We start from the raw sequence: 20,631 nt of genomic DNA on the forward strand, positions 1-20,631 counted from the left end.
TCCTTTTGTTGCTTCCTGCCGTTCCTCTCTGCCCTGCACTCCTCCCCTCTCCTCCCCTCCGCACTCAGACGGTCATTAACCTGGCCTGGCCTGCACCTCCACTGCATCTGCCGATAGGCCAGTTCTAATGGTTCTGTGTTATATCGGGCCATCTGTGGGCCAGTTCTAATGGTTCTGTGTTATATCGGGCCATCTGTGGGCCAGTTCTAATGGTTCTGTGTTATATCGGGCCATCTGTGGGCCAGTTCTGATGGTTCTGTGTTATATCGGGCCATCTGTGGGCCAGTTCTGATGGTTCTGTGTTATATCGGGCCATCTGTGGGCCAGTTCTAATGGTTCTGTGTTATATCGGGCCATTGGTGGGCCAGTTCTGATGGTTCTGTAGTAGATCCCTTATAAGTACTAGTTCCGGTGGTTCTGGTTTACTTCAGGCCTAGATCTGGGACAGTGCCAGTGATCTCGTGTTAGACCTGATCAAGTTCAGGGCCAGTTTTGGTGGTTCCCTGGTTGATCCAAGTCACATCTGGACCAAGTCCAGTAGCTGTGCCACAGTGTGTGTGTATATGTGTGTGTGTGTGTGTGTGTGTGTGTATGCGTGTGTGCGTGCGTGTGTGTGTGTGTGTGCGTGTGTGTGTGTGTGTGCGTGTGCGTGTGCGTGTGCGCGCTCTGAACCCTGCTGATTCAGGGCAGGAATGCACTTAAACGACTCGTAAAACATGGCATTTGGAAGTGAGTGAATGACTCCGTCTGCCGCGCCCCCAACCCCACACACACACACACACACACACACTTCCCTCCACTCCTCTACCTTAAAAGGTGTGCTTGTGCCCCTGACCGCACCAGAGTGCTGCACCGAGGTTCCGTTTCAGCTGCGCTCCTCTGGGCAGCCGCCTCGGCCCGAGCGAGATCAGAGCCGAGATTACATTCCTCGCGGCCCGCTCTGTCCACTGAGTTTGCAGAAGGAGGCCATTTGGGTCTGATTTATATGGACTTGGCTTTAAAAGCCTCACGTCGGTCTCAGGCAGGACAGGGCAGGACAGCCAGAGCATAAAGGTTGAATTTTAAAGAGCCAGAGTGGAAAATGGCCGACTGCATTCACTTCAGGGAAATCCATGATGTGTCATCATAAATGGGCTCTATAAATACCGGTACTGCCCAGAGATAACACACTGTGGACCTTCCTCTTAGCCAACTGTATTTGGGTCACGCAGCTAGCTATGGCCTAACTAAGGCAAATATTTGTGTTGAACCGATGCAGTATTGATGGTATATCATACATCCCTCACACTGAGTCAATGAGAACCTCATGTTTTGGCAACACACACACACACACACACACACACACACACACACACACACACACACACTGTGAGTGTGAGTGTGTGTGTGCCTGTGAAGTGTTGTCCCAATCAGAACTTGGACAAGGAACATTCCGTCTTGCACTATTTCAAAGCACAGAGGTCTGGAACAACAGGACCCATCCTCAGAGGGATGGCCAATCTGACTGTGTGCTGAGGAGGCAATTACTCAAACAACAGGATCAGCGTGTGTGTGTGTGTGTGTGTGTGTGTGTGTGTGTGTGTGTGTGTGTGTGTGTGTGTGTGTGTGTGTGTGTGATGAGGAGGCCTGAGAAGAGGTGGCCCCATGAGACACACACACACACACACACACACACACACACAGGAACACACCAGGGAAGAGGTTCAGCTCAAACACACACACACACACACACATACACACACACACACACACACACACACACACACACACACACACACACACACACAGGAACACACCAGGGAAGAGGTTCAGCTCAAACACCCACACACACACACACACACACACACACACAGGAGACCACCAGGGATGAGGTTCAGCTCAAAACACACACACACACACATAGGAGCACATCAGGGAGGAGGTTCGGCTCACACACACACACACACACACACACACACACACACAGGACACCAGGGAGATAAACAGAGGCAGATGCAGAGGAGCCATTACAGTAATCCCCTGTGCTATTACTCTACGGACACACAGGCTGCTTTTTCATAACACTGTGTCTGAAACTCTGAAATCAACACACACATAAGTTACACTCTTATCCTCATTCATTACACACTTCAAACCAAACATGTCCCGACTCCCCCCAAGTCAAATTTGGAGAATTTCTCTTATTTGGAACTTGTAAAGTGGAACACAGTCATGATCTTACACGATCTGCCATCAAGCACCATTCTAGATCTTTTTGTTTACAGTCCTTTTGTTCTGTTCTAGAATATTCTGCTTGTTCCAGTTGTGTGTGCTCTCTCTCTCTCTCTCTCTCTCTCTAGCTGCTTTCAGACATAGGTATAAGTAAGGTATACGTATATCATATATATATATATATATATATCATATAACATATCCTGACATTTGGCACTCTGAGCTCTTACACTACTCCCCTCCTAGTATTTCGGATGGACATTATGTAAATGAGCTCGTGTCTGAACGAAGCGAGGAACAGGAGTTTCTGTTGATGTGCGTATTCAACCACGTTCAACCCGTTCAACCCGTTCAACCACGCAGAGATTCTGTTAATGTGCGTCGGTGTTCACACATGTCCGCATTTTAGCATCATATCTGAATCACCCGAAGGGTCGGACATCCGTTAGACAAAGCTCAGCATGGGGCACGTGTCTGAAAACAGTTTCTGTTGTCTGTAGAAAGTCATAATCATGAACTACTACAGTATGGAGCCACAGACGGCTGTTAAAGTCTGGCTCAAGTGTTTCCTTACACACTGGAGGATTGAAACCTCATATCAACGAGGTGCTGAAACAAACTCACAGCCAACACCGTACACGACCAATAAGAGGCAAAAACACTTTGCGTCACTTGACCAATAAACATTACCCTATAAATATCAACACAAGCCAAACAGACCCCAAGACAAATACCTGGATCTTAAACAGACTAGATTCATGAGCAAAAAGGGATCTGTTTTCTCACATAATGAGCAATTAAACAAATTGCTCATGGAAATATGAGGAGCTGCCGTGCCAAAATGAAATTATCCTGATGTATTAATGTGTTGTAATTGTGTAACTTGCGCAACAAGAGCAATAAAAATAACCAGTCTAGGTTGGCCAGCCTCTGAGAACCTATTACATGGCTTATTATGTGCCTTATGTCCCTCCTCTCTTGCTGTATTTTAGTGGCTCTACACTCATCAATACCAGCAGGCATAACTGGCTTGCGAGGTCTGGAGAATCTGCCTGTGCTATTTCATGTGTGTGTGTGTGTGTGTGTGTGTGTGTGTGTGTGTGTGTGTGTGGATGTTCACTGCAGTCCAGCGTTTGGCCAAGCAGAGCGGAGAGCAAGGTGACCCGTCAGCTTGACCCTCGTCACCAGCAGTGCCGTGGCGCCGCCAGACCTTGAACGCATCTCCTCGTGGCTTTGATCATAAGAGCTCCAATCAGCTGAGGTTCAGCAACCCCCCCCCCCCCCCACCCATCCACCCACCCACCCACCGTGTCATCGATTCGCCTGCACTCACCAGCACTGCAGAGGAGCCCAACGTTCCCCTCAACATCACACAAGGTCGAGATTATAGCCCTTCACGCTCCAAGGGGCCACAACACACACTCGCATGCATGAGCACGTGCACACACACACACACACACACACACACACACACACACACACACACACACACACACACACACGAGTTGGGAGTGATTACTCTCCAAGAGTCTGAGGTTCCTGTCTGGACCCAAATACACACTAAACATGAAGCCCGGCGGCATAAAGGGATGAGTGTGGTTAGAGGTTCAGTCTTAAGTTTTACTGGCCGACAGAGAAGACTAAACACGGGGCTCATCTGAGCCTCCTCATCAACCAAAACCTTTACAGAAAACTCCTCGCACAGATGCAATTGAACTCCATACTAAAGGTATTTCAGTCAAATAACAGTCTCGACTTCTCTAATCGGGCTAGAATGTCATCAGCCCTGTCATTCAATCACCCTGCTAATGACATGGTGTCACAATAGTGTGCTTGGAATGCAGCCCCAGAAAATGAGACTCCTGTGATTTGCTGGAGCCTTGACAAAGTGGGGATTATTTCTGCTGCTGTGATCAATATGTAATTTCCTGTATGGTGACATCACATCCTGCCTGTTGATTCCATCTGGTGTCTATAAACATTGCACCGCACTGCTTAACTTGCCATGAGTGTCTAAAGACCAGCTGACTCAGAAACAGTTCTGACCCGCATGTAATCCAGATCTGGTTTTTGTCTGATCCAGGTCTGGCGCAGTGACAACCTTTGTGCAGGCACCTCCTCTCCTCTCCTCTCCTCCTCTCCCCTCCTCTATTCTCCTCCCCTCTCCTTTCTTTTCCTCTCCTCTCTTCTCCTCCCCTCTCCTCCCCTCCTCTCCTCCCCTCCTCTCCTGGGATTATCAGAGGGATTCAGGATTTGGGGGCTTTACCGTTACCTGCTGAGAGACTCCTGCAGGCATTACAGACAGGAAAAGAGAAAAGAAAATCAATTTTTTCCTCTAATTCCCCTTTTATTTATTGAACTATCTCGGCTCAAGCAGCCGGGCATGTGAACACTGATAGTGAGGAGAGAGGGAAGTTTTCTCAACAGCAGACAAAGTGACCTGAGAAGAGATGAGTCCGCTCACGGAACAGCTGTTGTGTGTAACACCAGTAGTCTGCACTAATGGAGATTATGAGTCCTGCAACACCTGTAGATTGGAGATGAAATTGCTTATCAGGCACACAAGCCTCATCTGTATCAGTAGTATATAGTACGCAAACACACACACACACACACACACACACACACACACACACACACACACACACACACACACACACACACACACTCACAACCTCACTGTTACTCTGCCTCTCTTCAACACACAAGCCTCATCAGTATCAGTAGCATATGGTACACAAATACACACACACACCTAACATGTGTGTACCATATATACCATATAGGGTGAGGTGCTGATACGAGCTGATCAGATGCTGCTCAGGTTGTGTATTTGGATTGTGGGCTTGATGTTATTTTAGATGCGCTCCCCAGATTAAAGAGAACTCTCATTATGCCACTTCCTGTGCGGCACTTCCTGGCTCTGCCAGAGCTTCCCTTCTCCTACAGTACCTGCAGGCGCTGCCAACATGCCAGCCTGCCGATTTAAGCTGAAAGTGTGTGTGTGTGTGTGTGTGTGTGTGTGTGTGTGTGTGTGTGTGTGTGTGTGTGTGTGTGTGTGTGTGTGTGTGTGTGTGTGTGCGTGTGTGTGCCAGGCAGCCGATTTAACAGCTGACAGTGTGTTTGTGTGTGTGTTTGTGTGTGTGTGTTTGTGTGTGTGTTTGTGTGTGTGTGTGTGTGTGTGTGTGTGTGTGCCAGGCAGCCGATTTAACAGCTGAAGGTCACCACTGACCAAATTGCCCGCATCTGGGTTTAACAAGGACACGTCTCGCTGGAGGTCCTCGTGCCGATCACACGTCGAGGCAGTGCGAAGACGACAATAACCACATCTGGGCAGGGTGGGCCTCGGGGCTGCCTGAGCAGAAATCACTCCAAAAATTATCCCCCAAAAATGTGCACTGTACAGATTTAATTTATGTCATGAAACATTAACCGCACACGGAGTTGGAATTCTCCTTGAAAGTAGGTCAAGAAGTTAGTGAACCAAACAAGGATAATCCGCATTCATTGGCGACGGCATAGGCCTTGGGAAGCAGAGCCAACAGCAGAATGGTAATTAGGGGTCTGTTATCAAACATTTGGGCTCGGCCAGTAAACACACGTTTAGCAAAACAACTTTACACTTCATCCTCACGGGCACAAGTGTAACCACAGCGCCAGTCAGATCTGGCACACCACTCGCTGGCTGCCATCCTGATGAAACCAGCAACCATGAAACCAGCCCTGATCACACACACTGGTCACACACACTGGTCACACACTGGACTGGTCAACCATACCATTCTGCTGTAGCGCTAATGCAGATCTGGACCAAGTGTTAAAGGTTGTATCAGCGATGGCGGAGTAACGTCACTTCTGTTGATGTTCAAAGAAAACAGAGAACTAGCTCGCTACTCCCTCCCTCCCCTCCAATTGAAACTCTCCTAAATGCGCATCTTGTCAGTTATTGGTTAGAACACTTTATTTAGCTTTTGAGTGGTTGGCAACACTTGTTGGTAGCAATTGTGTTTGTGTACAGATCTCAGAGCCCAGGCTGCCTACAGAGACGCGTTTTTTTAACGGCCTGCTTATGGGGCAGGCAGCTAGCGGATCATTAGGAAAGATTAGATGAATGTGATCATTTATGTTATCATTACGCTGATACAACCTTTAATTCCCAACCTGGCTCATTCAATTTGGCCCCCTGACCATCCCCCAGTGTAATTGGCTCATTCATTCATTCATTCCCCAGTGTAATTGACTCATTCATTCATTCATACCCTCACTCACCATCTCAAGCTGGTGTGTAGTGAATGCTCTGGTACTAAACACAAATATACAGTATCCTATAGAATACCAAAACTGTGTACTTTAAATTGTAATACCTATACCGCTGAAATTCCTCTGATATCAATTTATAATTTATTTCTCTCATGTTAAATGAGCATATGGCAACCATCATTGTCCCAAAACCTTGGATGGATTTAAACAATCCTCCCTACACTCACCAAGTGAATGTTGTTTTCCAACAGTCCAGCGTGTATCAAACACAGACAGTGATTGATTAACCTGCGATTGCCACTCTCTTAGACAATACTGAGCAATTATGATGAGATCATGGGTCGCCTCCCTGATCTTCAGATGTTTTTTTTTTCTCTCTCATTATCTCATTATTGCTGGTTAATGGATCATGGACGCTCAGATAATTACTGGGGAACCCGATCTCATGGCCTGGGAGTTAAAGGGAGTTCACATTCTAGTGCAGACCCACATCTGTGGTGTTCTTTGATTGTGTGCATGCTACAAGGTAACAAGGCCACATGTTTCTCATAAACTAAGAGAAGGCAGAAATAACCTCGGGACAACTACCTCGAAGTGATTTCGTGCCTTGTATTTTTCAGGTCCTTGTTGCATTGCCTGTTTCTCCAAAGAGCAATTATCTCTCCCTCGGTTTCCCAAGCACCATCATTCTTGACAAAACATCTCAGAGTGTCTGCCAAACCACTCCCTAACCACCAAACGTCCGTAAAAGCAGACAGACATTCTGACAGGCTCGTAAGCTCCCTGAGCCAGACATTATCACTCATCTTTAAGCTAGCCAATAGCCTATGGTTCACTTCCAATGCATAAAAATGCACAGATATGCATCAGCAGTCTGTAGACTGGTCCAATTTGGTGAGGATCTAGCACTGGTATTATCTTCTATTAGATATCAGCATTCACAGGAAAGCTTCCATGTGACTAAACATACCTGGTAGTATCTGATTTGAGTATAGATTTAAGGTTAGTATTCACCTTAGGTTTAATCAGAGGCCGATTCTGCATGAACATATAGCCAATCAAAATGTACAGCGCATTGGAGAATAGCTGAGATTATATTGGATTTTGTTTAATGTTTAATGACCGATGAAAAATTCATGACTATTCATAAGGTTTGCATATCTGCATTTATAAAACCTCCATATATTTCAGACTAGTTGCTGGATTGCACAGTGCAAATTCACCCTCATTCACACATAATTACTCCAACTGTAAAAAAGTCTCTCGCTTTGCACTGGGGTCTCCTAGCTTAGCACTGGCAGTCTATGGCCCTGGTGGTTGACAGAGTGCAGTGGAGATGTGTAGTCGTGTGACACAGGCCTGTCCACTATGCTAGTATGAGACAGTGAGCCCTGACCACGGCACTAGAAACAGACAGCTCCAGAGGCCAATGTTACACTTTAATGAAGATCCGATATCAGACCCATTTCTCATCTCCTGTCTTTGCAAGTGTTAAACCTGCAGTTTTCTTCTTCCTCTCACACAGACAACCACACACATACACAAACACACACACACACACACACACACAGACACACCTACACACACACACACACACACTACAAAGCCCAGGAGCGTGTGGCCTTTACGTGGCGCGCTCCCCTGAATTACGCCTGCGTCAGCAGTCTCTTCCCCCGTCTCCTGCCATCTCCCGGCACACACACGAGACGAGACGAGGCGAGGCGAGGCGCCCTCTTTATATGATAATGCCTTTTCCACCTGAGAGCTATGAGACCAGGCATTAAACGTGAAATACGGACACGTCCCGTGCCGTCCCGTGGCAACGACAAAAGCAACAGTAACGGTGCAGCACCCACGGCGGAAACGAAACGCCGGCGCCTACGTGTGCATGAGCCGCTCCAAACCTCCGCAGCTCCTCCTCGGGTTTCTAAAGACAAACTCCGACGGGCAGGCTCTCTCCACTCCGCTCAGCTCTGCTCGGCCTGAGCCCTTTACCATATGGAGAGTCAGGCCCTGGGGCTGCGGTCAGACAAAAAAAAAAGAAAAAAAGAGCTCAGGAGGATTTATGTGTCTAATAACGCAGCCCTCGCACTGTGGACAGTGTCCACCCAACCGTGACACCCCATGACTCAAAGTGAGCGTTACGACATCAACAAAAACAACATTTCAAAGCGCTGAGATAAACAAATGTAAACACCGCCCCCCCCCCCTCAGCGCCGGGCCGGACGGACGGCATGCACTCAAGTATAGTATTTTTACCATGGGCCCGGGGACACAGAGACACTGATTCCTTTAGACTGGTTCAGTACTCAGTGGTGCAAAGCAGCGCTTTCCTCTCCGCAGATCTTTCTCCGTGTGTGTGTGTGTGTGTGTGTGTGTGTGTGTGTGTGTGTGTGGGGCTGACGTCACTCATACAAATTGGCCAGGGGCAAAGGGAAACAGAGGTATACAGTACTAAGCCACTCTTCATGCTTCTCCTATCCACATAGGTGTGTGCGCTTCACACAAGAACTACGTGGTCAGCATATTGTGCTTAATCCACTGGTGAGCATGAACACAGTAAAGGTAGTTTTTCTTTAGTGCAATATGAAGCACCTTGATACAAAGACCACTGTTAGCACACGCAAGACTATTCACATTTTGACTGTACATGTCATCTTTGTTGGCATGTATGTCGGCACCACCAGAAGGTGACAAACAGGAATATGGTCTACGTTTCATGCACTGCAAACAGAAACAAGACTGATACATCGTACCCATCCAGTCTTTGTGTCTTTGTGTTGTTTAGCCAAGACCCCTGACAAACATCTGACCCACACAAGTCATGTGTAGTTCACTCTGGTGAAAGACTGGAGTGCAGGTACTCACTCCTTTATCTGTAGTGTGTGTGTGTGTGTGTGGTGGAGGGGTTGGGGTAGGGGTGTTCTTTAACTAGGAGAGACTGGAGTCCTTTAGTCCCCACTTTTCCAAGAAAATGGAAAATATTCAATATATTCAAGATATCCAGAGAATATAAAATGTCCTCTCCATGTTTCTATAGCCCCGTTATCTTCACCAATAGAACACAATGAGGACACAAATGCACATTCCTTCCTCTATCCTCTCCTAAGTGCGCTGATTGTATAGTAATCACAAATACAGCATACAGTGCCCTGCAGTAACGAAGATGAAACACAAAAGGGTGCATTTGTGCATTTGCAGTGCAATTTGCATAGCAATAATGGTCATCGGTCCTCTCAGCAAAGTAAAACACTTGGTAATTACAGACATAATGGAAACCATATGCTGGTGTTGCACAGAGTTTAGGCGCAGAATTTTTGCGGTAATTACCTTAGTGTGTTCTAACAGAGGTCAAAACAATATGGCAGTCCAAATCCGATTAAAGACGTACATTTCCTAATCTAACACAAAAGTACTAATTTCTTTAACCTAAATACCAAAGAAATTGTCCATGGTTGTCATCAGTCATCAACCCTTTTACTCTACAGCAAGCAACCCCTCCGTATGCAGACTGCCGATGGAAATATTATAAACATCTACACAGATGTTGACTCCCCGTTATGTATTTCTCAGTGGAATGAAATTGAGTCCACCATTGAATTGTACAAATACACTGGTACATAATGCATGTTGACCACAACATGATTTTAGTCGCCTGAATATTTCAAATAACTTCAGTTGTGTTTAGGAAAGTTAAATCGTATAGTTTACTTTCCCTAAAACGTCAAGCATTTAGGTTTTGATTTCATTCCAAGTGTGCCCCAGATAGTGTAGGCCAACGGGGGTGCCAAGGCTACACCATTTACTGTAACTCCAACCAATGATGCTTCAGGGCAACAATGTCGCAGCACTTGCTACACAGCGCCCCCTCTCAAAAAAACACAGAACTGCCGCCTGGTTGTCCCACAGCCTTCATGACCTGCTCTCCTGACCTAGAGTCCCACTTAAGTCTGGTGTCCCGGCCAAGCTCACTCCCGGCACGGTCAATCTCACGACACCTCCACACTCCTGAAGACTCTGTTCTGCTACAATGATAACTCAGTAATGTGGGCTATGTCTCTCCATCCGAGCAGGATAGCCAGCACAGCCCTCTGCCCTGATAAGAAGGTGCCGACAGGGACGTGCAATGGGACAGACCTCTACAGGATGAAGCAATTAGCCGAATGCAATGCGTTACAGCTTTAATAATTGCGGTTCTAAAACCCTGCACAACCCCCCTTAGGCGCTCTTAACGATGCTCTTTTACAGCATTCCATTTACTGACATAATGACGCACTTCCACTTTTGGGGTTGTTTTACAGTACACGGTAAGTGCAGGGCAAAGAACCTTTGTTTGTCGCCAATTAACTTGACCCCCCTCTGGTTAATTTCGTCATCAGGCTTGACTCCACACTGCCCACTGAGAAAATAAGGGCGCCCCAGCGATCTGCAACACGTTGAAAAGGCTGAAAATCGCCTGCTCCTCACCCCACCCTGACGGAAAGCAAGTATTTTTTCTTGCACTAGCTGTTTTGCTGCAGATTAGCCTACTGTTGCTGCATGGGTTAAACGCAGCAACTACAAATCACACCACACGCATTGTGTTCAAAATGATCAGTTTCATTTCAGGTCGACACTACATGAAGTGGCATTTACTGTATTAAACGATGACGCAATTTATTGTTGTTAAACAGATTGGGTACCTTTTTCTCTCTCAAAATTATTTGTAAATTGTATAGACTATAGCATAAAAGTCTAGGAAGTCTTCTGGAAAATATAAAGCGTCCTGTGAGGCTCTTATCTTTTCAATGCTTTTCAAGTGGATTTCTGGTTTTCAAATGTCCCCTGAGCAATGACACCATATCACATAAACTTCAGTAATGATCTAAAAATATTGCAGTATAGACGACCAAACCACCATCAGATAACTGTGCGTAATATACTCATATCAAGTGTTGAATATCCGCTCCTGAACAGTTTGTGGACTCCAGCGTTAAAGCGTGCAGATGTGCGTAACGCGCCAGATCGGTCGCGCCTACCTTGCTGGAATACGGTCCAGGGATAAGCAGCTTTAGAGCTTGTCGCTTCAGCTCCACCAGCCGCGCATTGCAGTTTTCGCACCATATTCCGCGATCCGAACCCGGTGAGCTTCCACTTCCAGAACCCGGGGACCCAGTGCCGAATCCTGGGGATCCGCCCAAAGAGCCCGGCGAACCGGTCCCGATTCCTGGGGATATGGTGCCCGGTGAGCCCGAGAAAGACCCGGGAGAGGATGTACCAGATCCAGGCGAAGGTGTTCCAGACGAACCGGGCATTGAGCCCGCTCCCTCAGGGGCCGGGCGGCTCCCGGTCCTCGACTCCTCGTACGCTTTCCGGTACCAGGTCTCCGGAGAAAAAGATGCAGATTTGGTGGGGGAGGTATCTGTCATCTGTTGAAAACACAATGCAGACATTTAACAGTTGCTCCATAAATCTACAATGTGTCGAAAGCCTCAAATATATATCCTAAACCTCAAATTGGTACCCTAAACTTCAAACCGGTATATCCTACAGTGCATGATGCAGAAACACTGTGACCTGGCATTAAAATAACCTATTTGCAGGCTATCTGTACCAAAGTGTCGCAGTAATTATTACCCATACAACGAAACCTGTGGGCTGTCAAACATAGCTGACATAGCTTATCCTTGTGGCTTACAGCCAAGTTATTGTATGTTCCAACTAAAATGCTTGACCTACATTTTCTTTCAATTGATTAGCCTCTATACAAATACCTACCCCATATTTGCGACTCCTAGTCCCAGACTTCTCTTTGTGCCCAGAGAGAGAAGTCATGTTGAAGGTTAGGGAGAGGGAAAGGGGAAAGTAAAGCTATGAATAATCTGTTACATCCAAGTGGGCAAAATCAGTGTTCCGTAAATTCCACAATCTTCTCCCTTCCAAGTTTAGTTTCGCGGATAAGAATTGTGCAGTAGACTATCCATAGAGCGGCTGCAACGGCTGCAATCAGTAATTCCACTTGCACTAGTTGGAAATCTGTGTGATTCCGACTTCCTCTGCCTACGGTGACTTCTGATATCCAAGCAGCGTGCGCACTGCTTTGGTTTTCCGACCAAGCCAAGGCAGCATTGCAAGCAGGGGCGCAGAGCCGAAATGCCCGGAGACTACAGGCTACGTGGTGGCGAGACCAGGAGCAGGACGCGCTTTGCCACAGCCAGACTGTCAGCTGCGCTATCCTCGCAGAGAAAACTGCCTGTCTGTCGTTCTGGGAGCGCCTACAGCCCACGGGAGAGTGAAGTGCCCGTGAGTCATTTAAAAGCACAGAAACACATCTGTCTCTGGTTGGAGTTCGACTGCCCCCTTTCTCCTTGCTCGACCAATGGAATATCGGTGTGCTCTTGAGTGACAGGTGGGCGTCCATTTTCTTCCAGAGGGTAGAAAGTTTTCTGTAGGTAACAAGAGGGATGCTCAAAAGTATCTTCTAGGGAATCGGCCCTTTCACTTTGCAATTGAAGTTGGTGTTGCCAATTTTTCGGCACCTCGTGCAAATCAAAGAATGTTTATTTATAGCACATTTGACAACAGGAGTATACCCAAAGTGACTTATACGTTACTAAAATCAGTCCAGTTTAGCTCCAATAGCACTTATCATAAATGATTCATAGGCTACTAGGTCTACCCTCTGAAACCATTCCGCTATAATAATAATTGCATTCTTAATTACATAACTTGATAACACGATTTGTAAGGGGTCTTAGGATCAATCGCTTCTCGTTATAATCAAGTTCTCTGTTTAATAATCATACATCACTGTACCGAATCTGTAATAACATTTTGAAAGGACAGCCGGAATGTACCGAAAGCTTGTTGAGGAAATGAGCTGAGGTGAATGCGTTTAATTTTAGACTAGGCACTACTTAACGCGGACAACTAGCGCCATCTTCTGCTGATGAGGAGAACTCCATAACTCCACAGCACGAGGTAACTGCTGGCAACAGAGTTTGTTCTATGGCCACTGAGACAATACATGGATGGGTGGATTCTGATAACATTCAGAGTTTTGCGGTGTGGAATGTGATGAAGTGAACATGTTTGATGTAGTGAGTGAACATGAATAATCGCTATGGCATATTCTCTCTCTGTACCCACTTAGTTATTGCATGAAAAGCATATATAATACTTATTACAAGGGACCACTAAACAAAGGTACAATCAATGCTAAGATAAAGCGATGACTTGCATCCCCCTCTGGAACACGGAAGATGGTGGGAGCAGAAGGCTAATTTGTGTTAAATTATTACTGAAGGAGCCTCACGCCAGCCAGCCAACCAGCCTTCCTGTGTGAGCCTGGCTAATGAAGTCAGGCACAAGCGCTGGCACTGGCAACAGGGCTGCCACCCCTCGCCATCAGTAGTGAGAGCCCCACTCGTGTGTCACCGCGTCATGCTCTGCTCCGCTCTGAGGCTGTGGGGATTCCCTCCCTCCCCTCGCCAATAAAAGAAGAGCAAATTCAACTCCCCTCACCAACACACACACACACACTCTCTCACAAACACACATCTCGCACACACAGACACACATATATCTCTCTCACACACACACACATTGCACACATACTCACACACACATCTCACACATACACACACACACACACATTACACACATGCTTACTCTCACACACACACACACAAATTACAGACATACTCACACACACAGACACACACACACACACTGCTCTCTGAGTCATTAAAAGGCATATCTCTCCATAAGTATAGACCTCCTGGGTTCAGAGGAGTATGGCTGGTTTATTACATTTCAGGTTGTACATAAATCCTAACCCAATAAAACAGCAGGCTTTTTCAAACAACAAGTAAACACATACAAATCTAGCAAACACTATTTGCAGTGAATTGAGTAAAATTATATTAGCTCTGGAGAAACAGAACCAATACATGTAATAAAGGATTTGTGGGAATACCTTCTGTATTTCTCCGGAGACTCTTAAGGAGAACAGAGAGCACGTAATTAAAGAAAGACTTCGCTTTTTTAACGGAATATTATTATCATCTTCACTGACAGTAGAATGTAATGAGTCCATGGCGTTTTGTGTTTGTTTGTTTTTTTTGTTTTTGTTTTTTATCCCACCACCCCCCATCATTTTGTTTTGTCTGGCAATCACAATACAGATACAGTATAACTTGTGATTGAATCAAAAGGAAAGACAAGGAATAGACATTACAGTAAAAAAGGAAAGAACACTATATCTATGTATATAAATAAAAAAGGAAAAGAAAAGAAAAAGATTTTGTTTTTAATTACCCTCATTAAGCCCTCATCCCATATTAATTTTGTGTTTGCTTTTTTTTTTACCCAGCCTGGACTGGAAATAGGTTCGGAGCCTGGACCACTCCCCAGTCAGCCACTGTTTGGGTTCGGACCTTGCGGTCACTGAGCATCATCGATGACCATCATGCTCACAAAGTCCTTGTAGGCGATGACATTCTTCTCGGGGTCGAGGGCAGCTGAGAGCATCTCTTCCATCTCCTCTTGGGTGAAGGGTTCCCCTGTAGAGCACGACAATATAGGGTCAACATTGAACGGACTCTCAAATGAGATTGGATTGATGTGATGGCTGCCTAAGACCACTAGGTGGCACCATGACCAAACACAGCTAGGAGGAGTATCATAAATATGGCTCATTGGTTATTATGCTCAGAGAGAGAGAGAGAGAGAGAGAGAGAGAGAGAAATACCTAAAATTCCTCTTACCTTCCAGAGTCATATACTTTGTTAATTCTTCTGCTTCTAAATAGCCTTTATTCTGTTGATCCAAAACCTACCAAACAACAAGTGTTACAGTGTTACACATAAGTCATTGGCCAATTAACTTTAAAATCATCATCTTTTAACTTTATTCATGTCTCATTTCTGTGTTGGTCTATAATGATAAAAAGGTGAAATACTCTTATTATACATCTCATATACTCTCCTTTTAACTCAGAGGTTGAAATCATGTTGTTTGCGGGTTTTTTTATACTGAAAGGTCCAGGCTACACTGGAAGTTCAACTGAAGCAGAGTGGATGCAGAGTGCGAAAATAGAAATAAAATACTGATCTTTTTTTTCTTTTCTTTTTTTCTGTCCATATACACAATTTTCACGTCTGGCGTAGAAGGTAGCTAATTGTTGCAGCATACGCTCCGCGAATGTTCTGCATCAGTTGGGTTTGGTGTAGCGCAGCAGTACCAACAACCAAATCATTCCAGAGAAAAGTAAAAGTGGAGCAAGACCAACTGTCAAATTGGAGATACTTTGAAATACTGCTGTGTGTGTGTGTATATGTGCTTGCGTCTCTGTGTTAGCAAGGTGTGTGTGTGTGTGTGTGTGTGTGAGAGAGAGAAAAAAGGCAATGAAACATCATAGTGTTTTAACCAAAAATATGCGTAACACTGTCTAACAAGAATTGGAGAATGGCACACAGAGTGACCTTTGAGCCAAATAATACATAAACAAACAAACAAACAAACAAACAAACCAATAAATAAATAAATAAATAGTTGCAGAGATACTGCAGAGATACTGACCTCAAACGCCTGGAGCAGCAGATCCTCTGTGATGGGCCGGAACCTGCAGGAGGAGGAGGCGGAGCCGTGAGTGTCACACCTGTACAACCGCTCACCATAGGTCAGAACGTTTATTCATATACGGTAGTCTTACAGCAACGCACGCCCTGATCTTACACCTGTACAACCTGTACATCCGCTTACCATAGGTCAGAACGTTTATTCATATACGCTAGTCTTACAGCAACGCACGCCCTGATCTTACACCTGTACAACCTGTACATCCGCTCACCATAGGTCAGAACGTTTATTCATATACGCTAGTCTTACAGCAACGCATGTCCTGATCTTACACATTTTTTGTTTTAATCTTGATTATTCTACGATTATTACGGTTTACAGCTAGAATCTAGAATCTCAAAAATATTGACCTGAAATGAGCTCTAATCTTTATAATTAACTTACTTAATAATTAAATCAAAACACCAGCAATGGTTACCTGAGCCTTTAATGTCTCTGTATGGGCAGGGCAATGGACTTTTCCATGATATTCTATTTTTTTTTTTAGTTTTTTTTAAATGCACATGTAGATGTGTGTTGTAACACTTGGAGTAGGTCAGGGCAATCTCATACATGCTTGTCTTACAACCGAGCCCGTTCTGTGTTTATATAGCACATAGATGTGAGTAGTAATGTAGGATGCTTTGAGGTAAATAACACATGTAGGGTCTCTTTAGACTCGCTCTGACAGGCTGGGAGACGTGTGATGACTTCAGGTTTTTCTGAAAACCAGCATTCCACCAGCTGGAATTTTACTGTGGCACCTCCTCACCCATCATGTATTTTTCCTTTACCCATAATCCCTCAGATGGGACGATCAACGCCTGGATCACATTTCAACCTCTCAACACGTCCGCAGGCCAAAGACCTACTGTGAACTCGTTATAAACAGTTGTTAAACCAGTACATTAATTCATATTAATAAAAAAAAAACTGGTGTGGATCACTTAGACTAACGTATGCATATCTCCTGTCCTCATCTCTGCTTCTCTTATGTGTTGAATGCGGGTTTTTTTTATTTTTTTTACCTTTATTTAACAAGGCAGATCATTAAAAACAAGTTCTTATTTACAGTGATGGCCTGACAAGAAGCACAAGCTGTATGTATTTTCTCTCATGGACGATGCACAAAACAACGTCCATTCTGACTAAGATTCTGTTATTCTGTGTTCTGCACCAGATTTCTCTAGCAGTTCCTTTCCCTCTATAGTTTCTGTGCCTGTGTGCCATCAGCAGCAGGCACTTTGTCTCTTTGTTTACTGTTCCTACAACGGTCTTCAATCAAACAGAGCAGGTCAGGTAGGCAGAGCCAAGAGAGAGGGCGTCAAACTACGAGGTAGCACTTCCTAATGAACCAACTTTTCAAGTTCTATAGGGATTCCTAGACAGATACACAAACACAGCATGACAGTCGTGTGCAGGCAGGTCTGCTCCAAGTCTCTCTCTCACTCTCACTGTCACTATCCCTCTGCTTTGCTATACTGCAGAGGTAGCAAGTATATGTAAGTATAAGTATAAGTATATATATGAATTTGTTGACCTTGTGTATTCAATGTGTGGAATAATCATGTGCAGATAGTAATCTAACTGATTTTGACATTTTATATACATTTTACCCAGTATTCTTTACTCTTTCTAGTAAGTCTTGGATGTCTGGCAAAAGAGAGCCTTACTAACACATAAGCCTCTTTGGACATTTCTTCCAGATATGCATCAAGGAAACAATAGATTGTGACCCTATAGACCAATTTATATTAAACATCTGCTTGAGTTATTGATTTGACTGGAGTTTTCCCCTTGTCTCTTCATCACAAATCTTAACTGTGAGGCAGTTTAAGGATTTGAGCATGTCTGTGCATTTGAAACAGCTAACAATAACACATGTCTAAATCCTCAAAGAAGTAAAAGCAGTTCAGCAAGGGGTTAGTTAAAACAGGGGGGGGGAACCAGTTCCTCCAAAGTAAATTTGTCAAAATCCTGATCCTGCAATTTGCTCATAACTTTCATTCTTTGAATATTTTGTTGCAGTGAATGCATGCTAGAATCTGATATATTTTACAAGAAATATAAACGTAGAGAAGCCAGGCAATGTCCTCTAGTAATGGTATTGATTGGTGCAGTATTAATTCCTACCTAAGGTCTCCTCTGCACTGTAGCTTTAACGTTATTCCTCATTTTCGTCACTTTGGATAAGTGTTTGCCTAGCTCAAGCTCTTCCTCATCCCAATCCTGCCATTCCAAACCCTTTCCCTCTTACTTGCGTTCCATCAGGACCCTCGTCATGACTGGAAGGAACCTCTCAAAGCGAATGTATCCCATTGGCTCCTCATCTTCAGCCTGCAGAAATCAGTTGGCGGTATATTACTGTAAAGACACTCAGTAACTCAACGAGACATTGAGACATTCTTCTAATCTCCAAGAACAGGTAGACTGTTGCGACCATAAATGCTGCTGCTGCCACTATATCTGGTAATTCTAAGGTACCCCACATTCACAATCTTTGCAATAAAAAAATACTATTAACAAATATGTGTGTATGTGTTTGTGTGTGAGAGGGAGAGAGAGAGAGAGAGAGAGAAATAGAGACTTACTTCAGAAATGACATCATGTAACTCTACCTCTGATGGAAAACATCCCAGTGACCGTATTATGGTTCCAATTTCCCTTTGGAAAAAAAACACATCAGATAGATCAACCATCACAGGGATCCACTTATTTCACCAGTTGAGTTGACACACTAGTAAATTCCAAGTAGGAATGCAAAAGTAGGCCTAGGTCCCCTATAATAATTTATCGGTAGACTATTAGTTAATTCTTTCTTACCTGACATCTACTGTTTTGTTGAACTCGTGGTCAAATAGATCAAAGGCATCGCTGATCTTCTTGTGAACCTCTGAGAGGATGGCCTCTAATATTATGATATAAAGCAAGTAGTTCAGTGGTAAAATAAACAGTAGAAAATTAGGCTACATGGGAAAATGCTCAGCTGCACACATAGTTCACTAGCCTAGAAATCTAGACGCGCCCCTCGTCAGGCTAATAGTTCACATCTCTCAAACATTAAAGCTTCCTTTGTCATAAAGATACTCTGTTCAACTGAAGGAGTCAACTCTCATTTCAGAGACTGATATGTCAGTTGAATTCACTGAAGTGCAAAACACTGACAGGATTTTCCATACATAACCTTGGCTACATAACCTTGTCATGACTTTTATTCTCGCTTGATGCTGGTTCATGCCCACAGAGAATGTTTCCCACACCAGCTTCCTGTCATTCAGGAAATTCACACATCGACATGCCTGACATCTGTCAGTTTAAATTTAGAGAATGTATGCAATGTTTCAAATCGTGAGCAACCATTTACGCCGTTCTAACCGTCCCGGTTAAATGTTTAAACAAGACACTCAACTGTATGTCAGCTGTCCTTATGAAATCTACACGGTCTGTAGGCTAATATGACTACAATATCTGATAGAAGTGCTATTTGTCCACTCAACTTTCTTGATTTACGTTAACGGTTAACCGTGTTTGAAGACAAGACTGTGAGACAACAGGAAAAGACTGCGGGCTACTAACATTAGGCTACAACACATTCCTAGAAGATACGTGAATCTTTGCACACAAGTTTACTTCGGAACAGCACACTTTTACCTGCATTAGCCTTATCATCCGCCATGTTTCATTATGTTTGCGTGATGTAGTTGCTAGGATACTGTGCCCCCTCCCCTGTTCTTTCAACCAAAGATTCTAGAGCGGGTCTAGAATCTTTGCTTTCAACCAAAGATTTTGTCTAAAATCTTTGCTTTTAACGGCGCCTCTAAATGTATCTCTTCTATCTAATATTAGAGATAACAACGACCGACTAGTCAGACTACTGTTCAGCTAGTATCACCCTATTTGATCTCGCAAATGGTATCAAATTGTTGTCTCTTTTGTAGTGTGCAGCAGGATTGTGTAGCCTAGCCAATGGTGTATAAAAGTTGGAGAACCTACAAGGATACAAGGATACAAGGAAGTTTATTGTAACATGCATATAGTTACTGGATGTAAGAAATGCAGTGAAATTATGTCTGGTCAGCCTATTTGTGCATGTATGGGGTTGGGGGGGGGGGGGTAAAAAGTGCAGTAGAAGAGGGGTTTAGTAGATTAAGTGGCAAGGGCTGCATAAGAAAGGTGGGGGAGGATTGGGACCAACAAGGAGCACCCAAGAGCAACAGGGGCAAGGAAAAACACCCTGTGGAAAAATCTGTGGCCTAAAACAATATTGGTGGTTGCAGGGTAGATTTGAAGTGAAATGGGTCGCGATGGTCTGTCATTTTTAAAAAAGTGGGTCCCCAGAAAAAAATGTGGGAAACACTGATCTAGAAAGATTAAGGGTCTGGCAAAGAGCAATGTAATGGCCCAACTCGAGGGGCGGCAACAAGCATGAATTTAAAATCTCACTGCACGCAATTGGATAACACTAGACCAGGGGTCCCCAACCTTTTATGTACCATGGACCGGTTTGATTCCTATTTTTTTTTCACGGACCGGCAGTGCCGGCGCTATGGTGGGGCCTTC

At 44.6% G+C, this 20,631-nt stretch overlaps 2 protein-coding genes across 4 annotated transcripts in view; both read right to left on the reverse strand.

The window, feature by feature from the left end:
• kif26ba (kinesin family member 26Ba) overlaps positions 1-12,714 on the reverse strand; it is a 127,017-nt gene extending 114,303 nt beyond the window's left edge. For all 3 annotated transcript variants that reach the window (XM_076300380.1, XM_076300379.1, XM_076300378.1), the window contains exons 1-2: positions 12,229-12,714; positions 11,490-11,879 (exon numbers count right to left, since the gene is read on the reverse strand). In XM_076300380.1, coding sequence (XP_076156495.1) covers positions 11,490-11,879; positions 12,229-12,285 — 447 coding nt within the window. In that variant the 5' untranslated portion in view covers positions 12,286-12,714. The remainder of the gene's footprint in view (positions 1-11,489; positions 11,880-12,228) is intronic.
• A 1,496-nt stretch (positions 12,715-14,210) lies between these two features.
• Positions 14,211-19,764, reverse strand: drc8 (dynein regulatory complex subunit 8). The gene is made up of 7 exons (XM_076299859.1): positions 19,723-19,764; positions 18,895-18,979; positions 18,663-18,735; positions 18,329-18,408; positions 16,033-16,075; positions 15,219-15,285; positions 14,211-15,014 (listed from the first exon to the last, which is right to left on the reverse strand). Exons 1-7 carry the CDS (start codon positions 19,745-19,747, stop codon positions 14,896-14,898), a joined length of 492 nt encoding a protein of 163 aa, XP_076155974.1. The 5' UTR covers positions 19,748-19,764; the 3' UTR covers positions 14,211-14,895.
• Positions 19,765-20,631: the final 867 nt, after the last annotated feature.

The sequence above is a fragment of the Alosa pseudoharengus genome, unplaced genomic scaffold, assembly GCF_046254945.1.
Source record: "Alosa pseudoharengus isolate Yale_2024_CS ecotype anadromous, Long Island Sound unplaced genomic scaffold, YU_APseudo_1.1 YU_APseudo_1.1_scf_22, whole genome shotgun sequence".
NCBI classification, from domain to species: Eukaryota; Metazoa; Chordata; class Actinopteri; order Clupeiformes; family Clupeidae; genus Alosa; species Alosa pseudoharengus.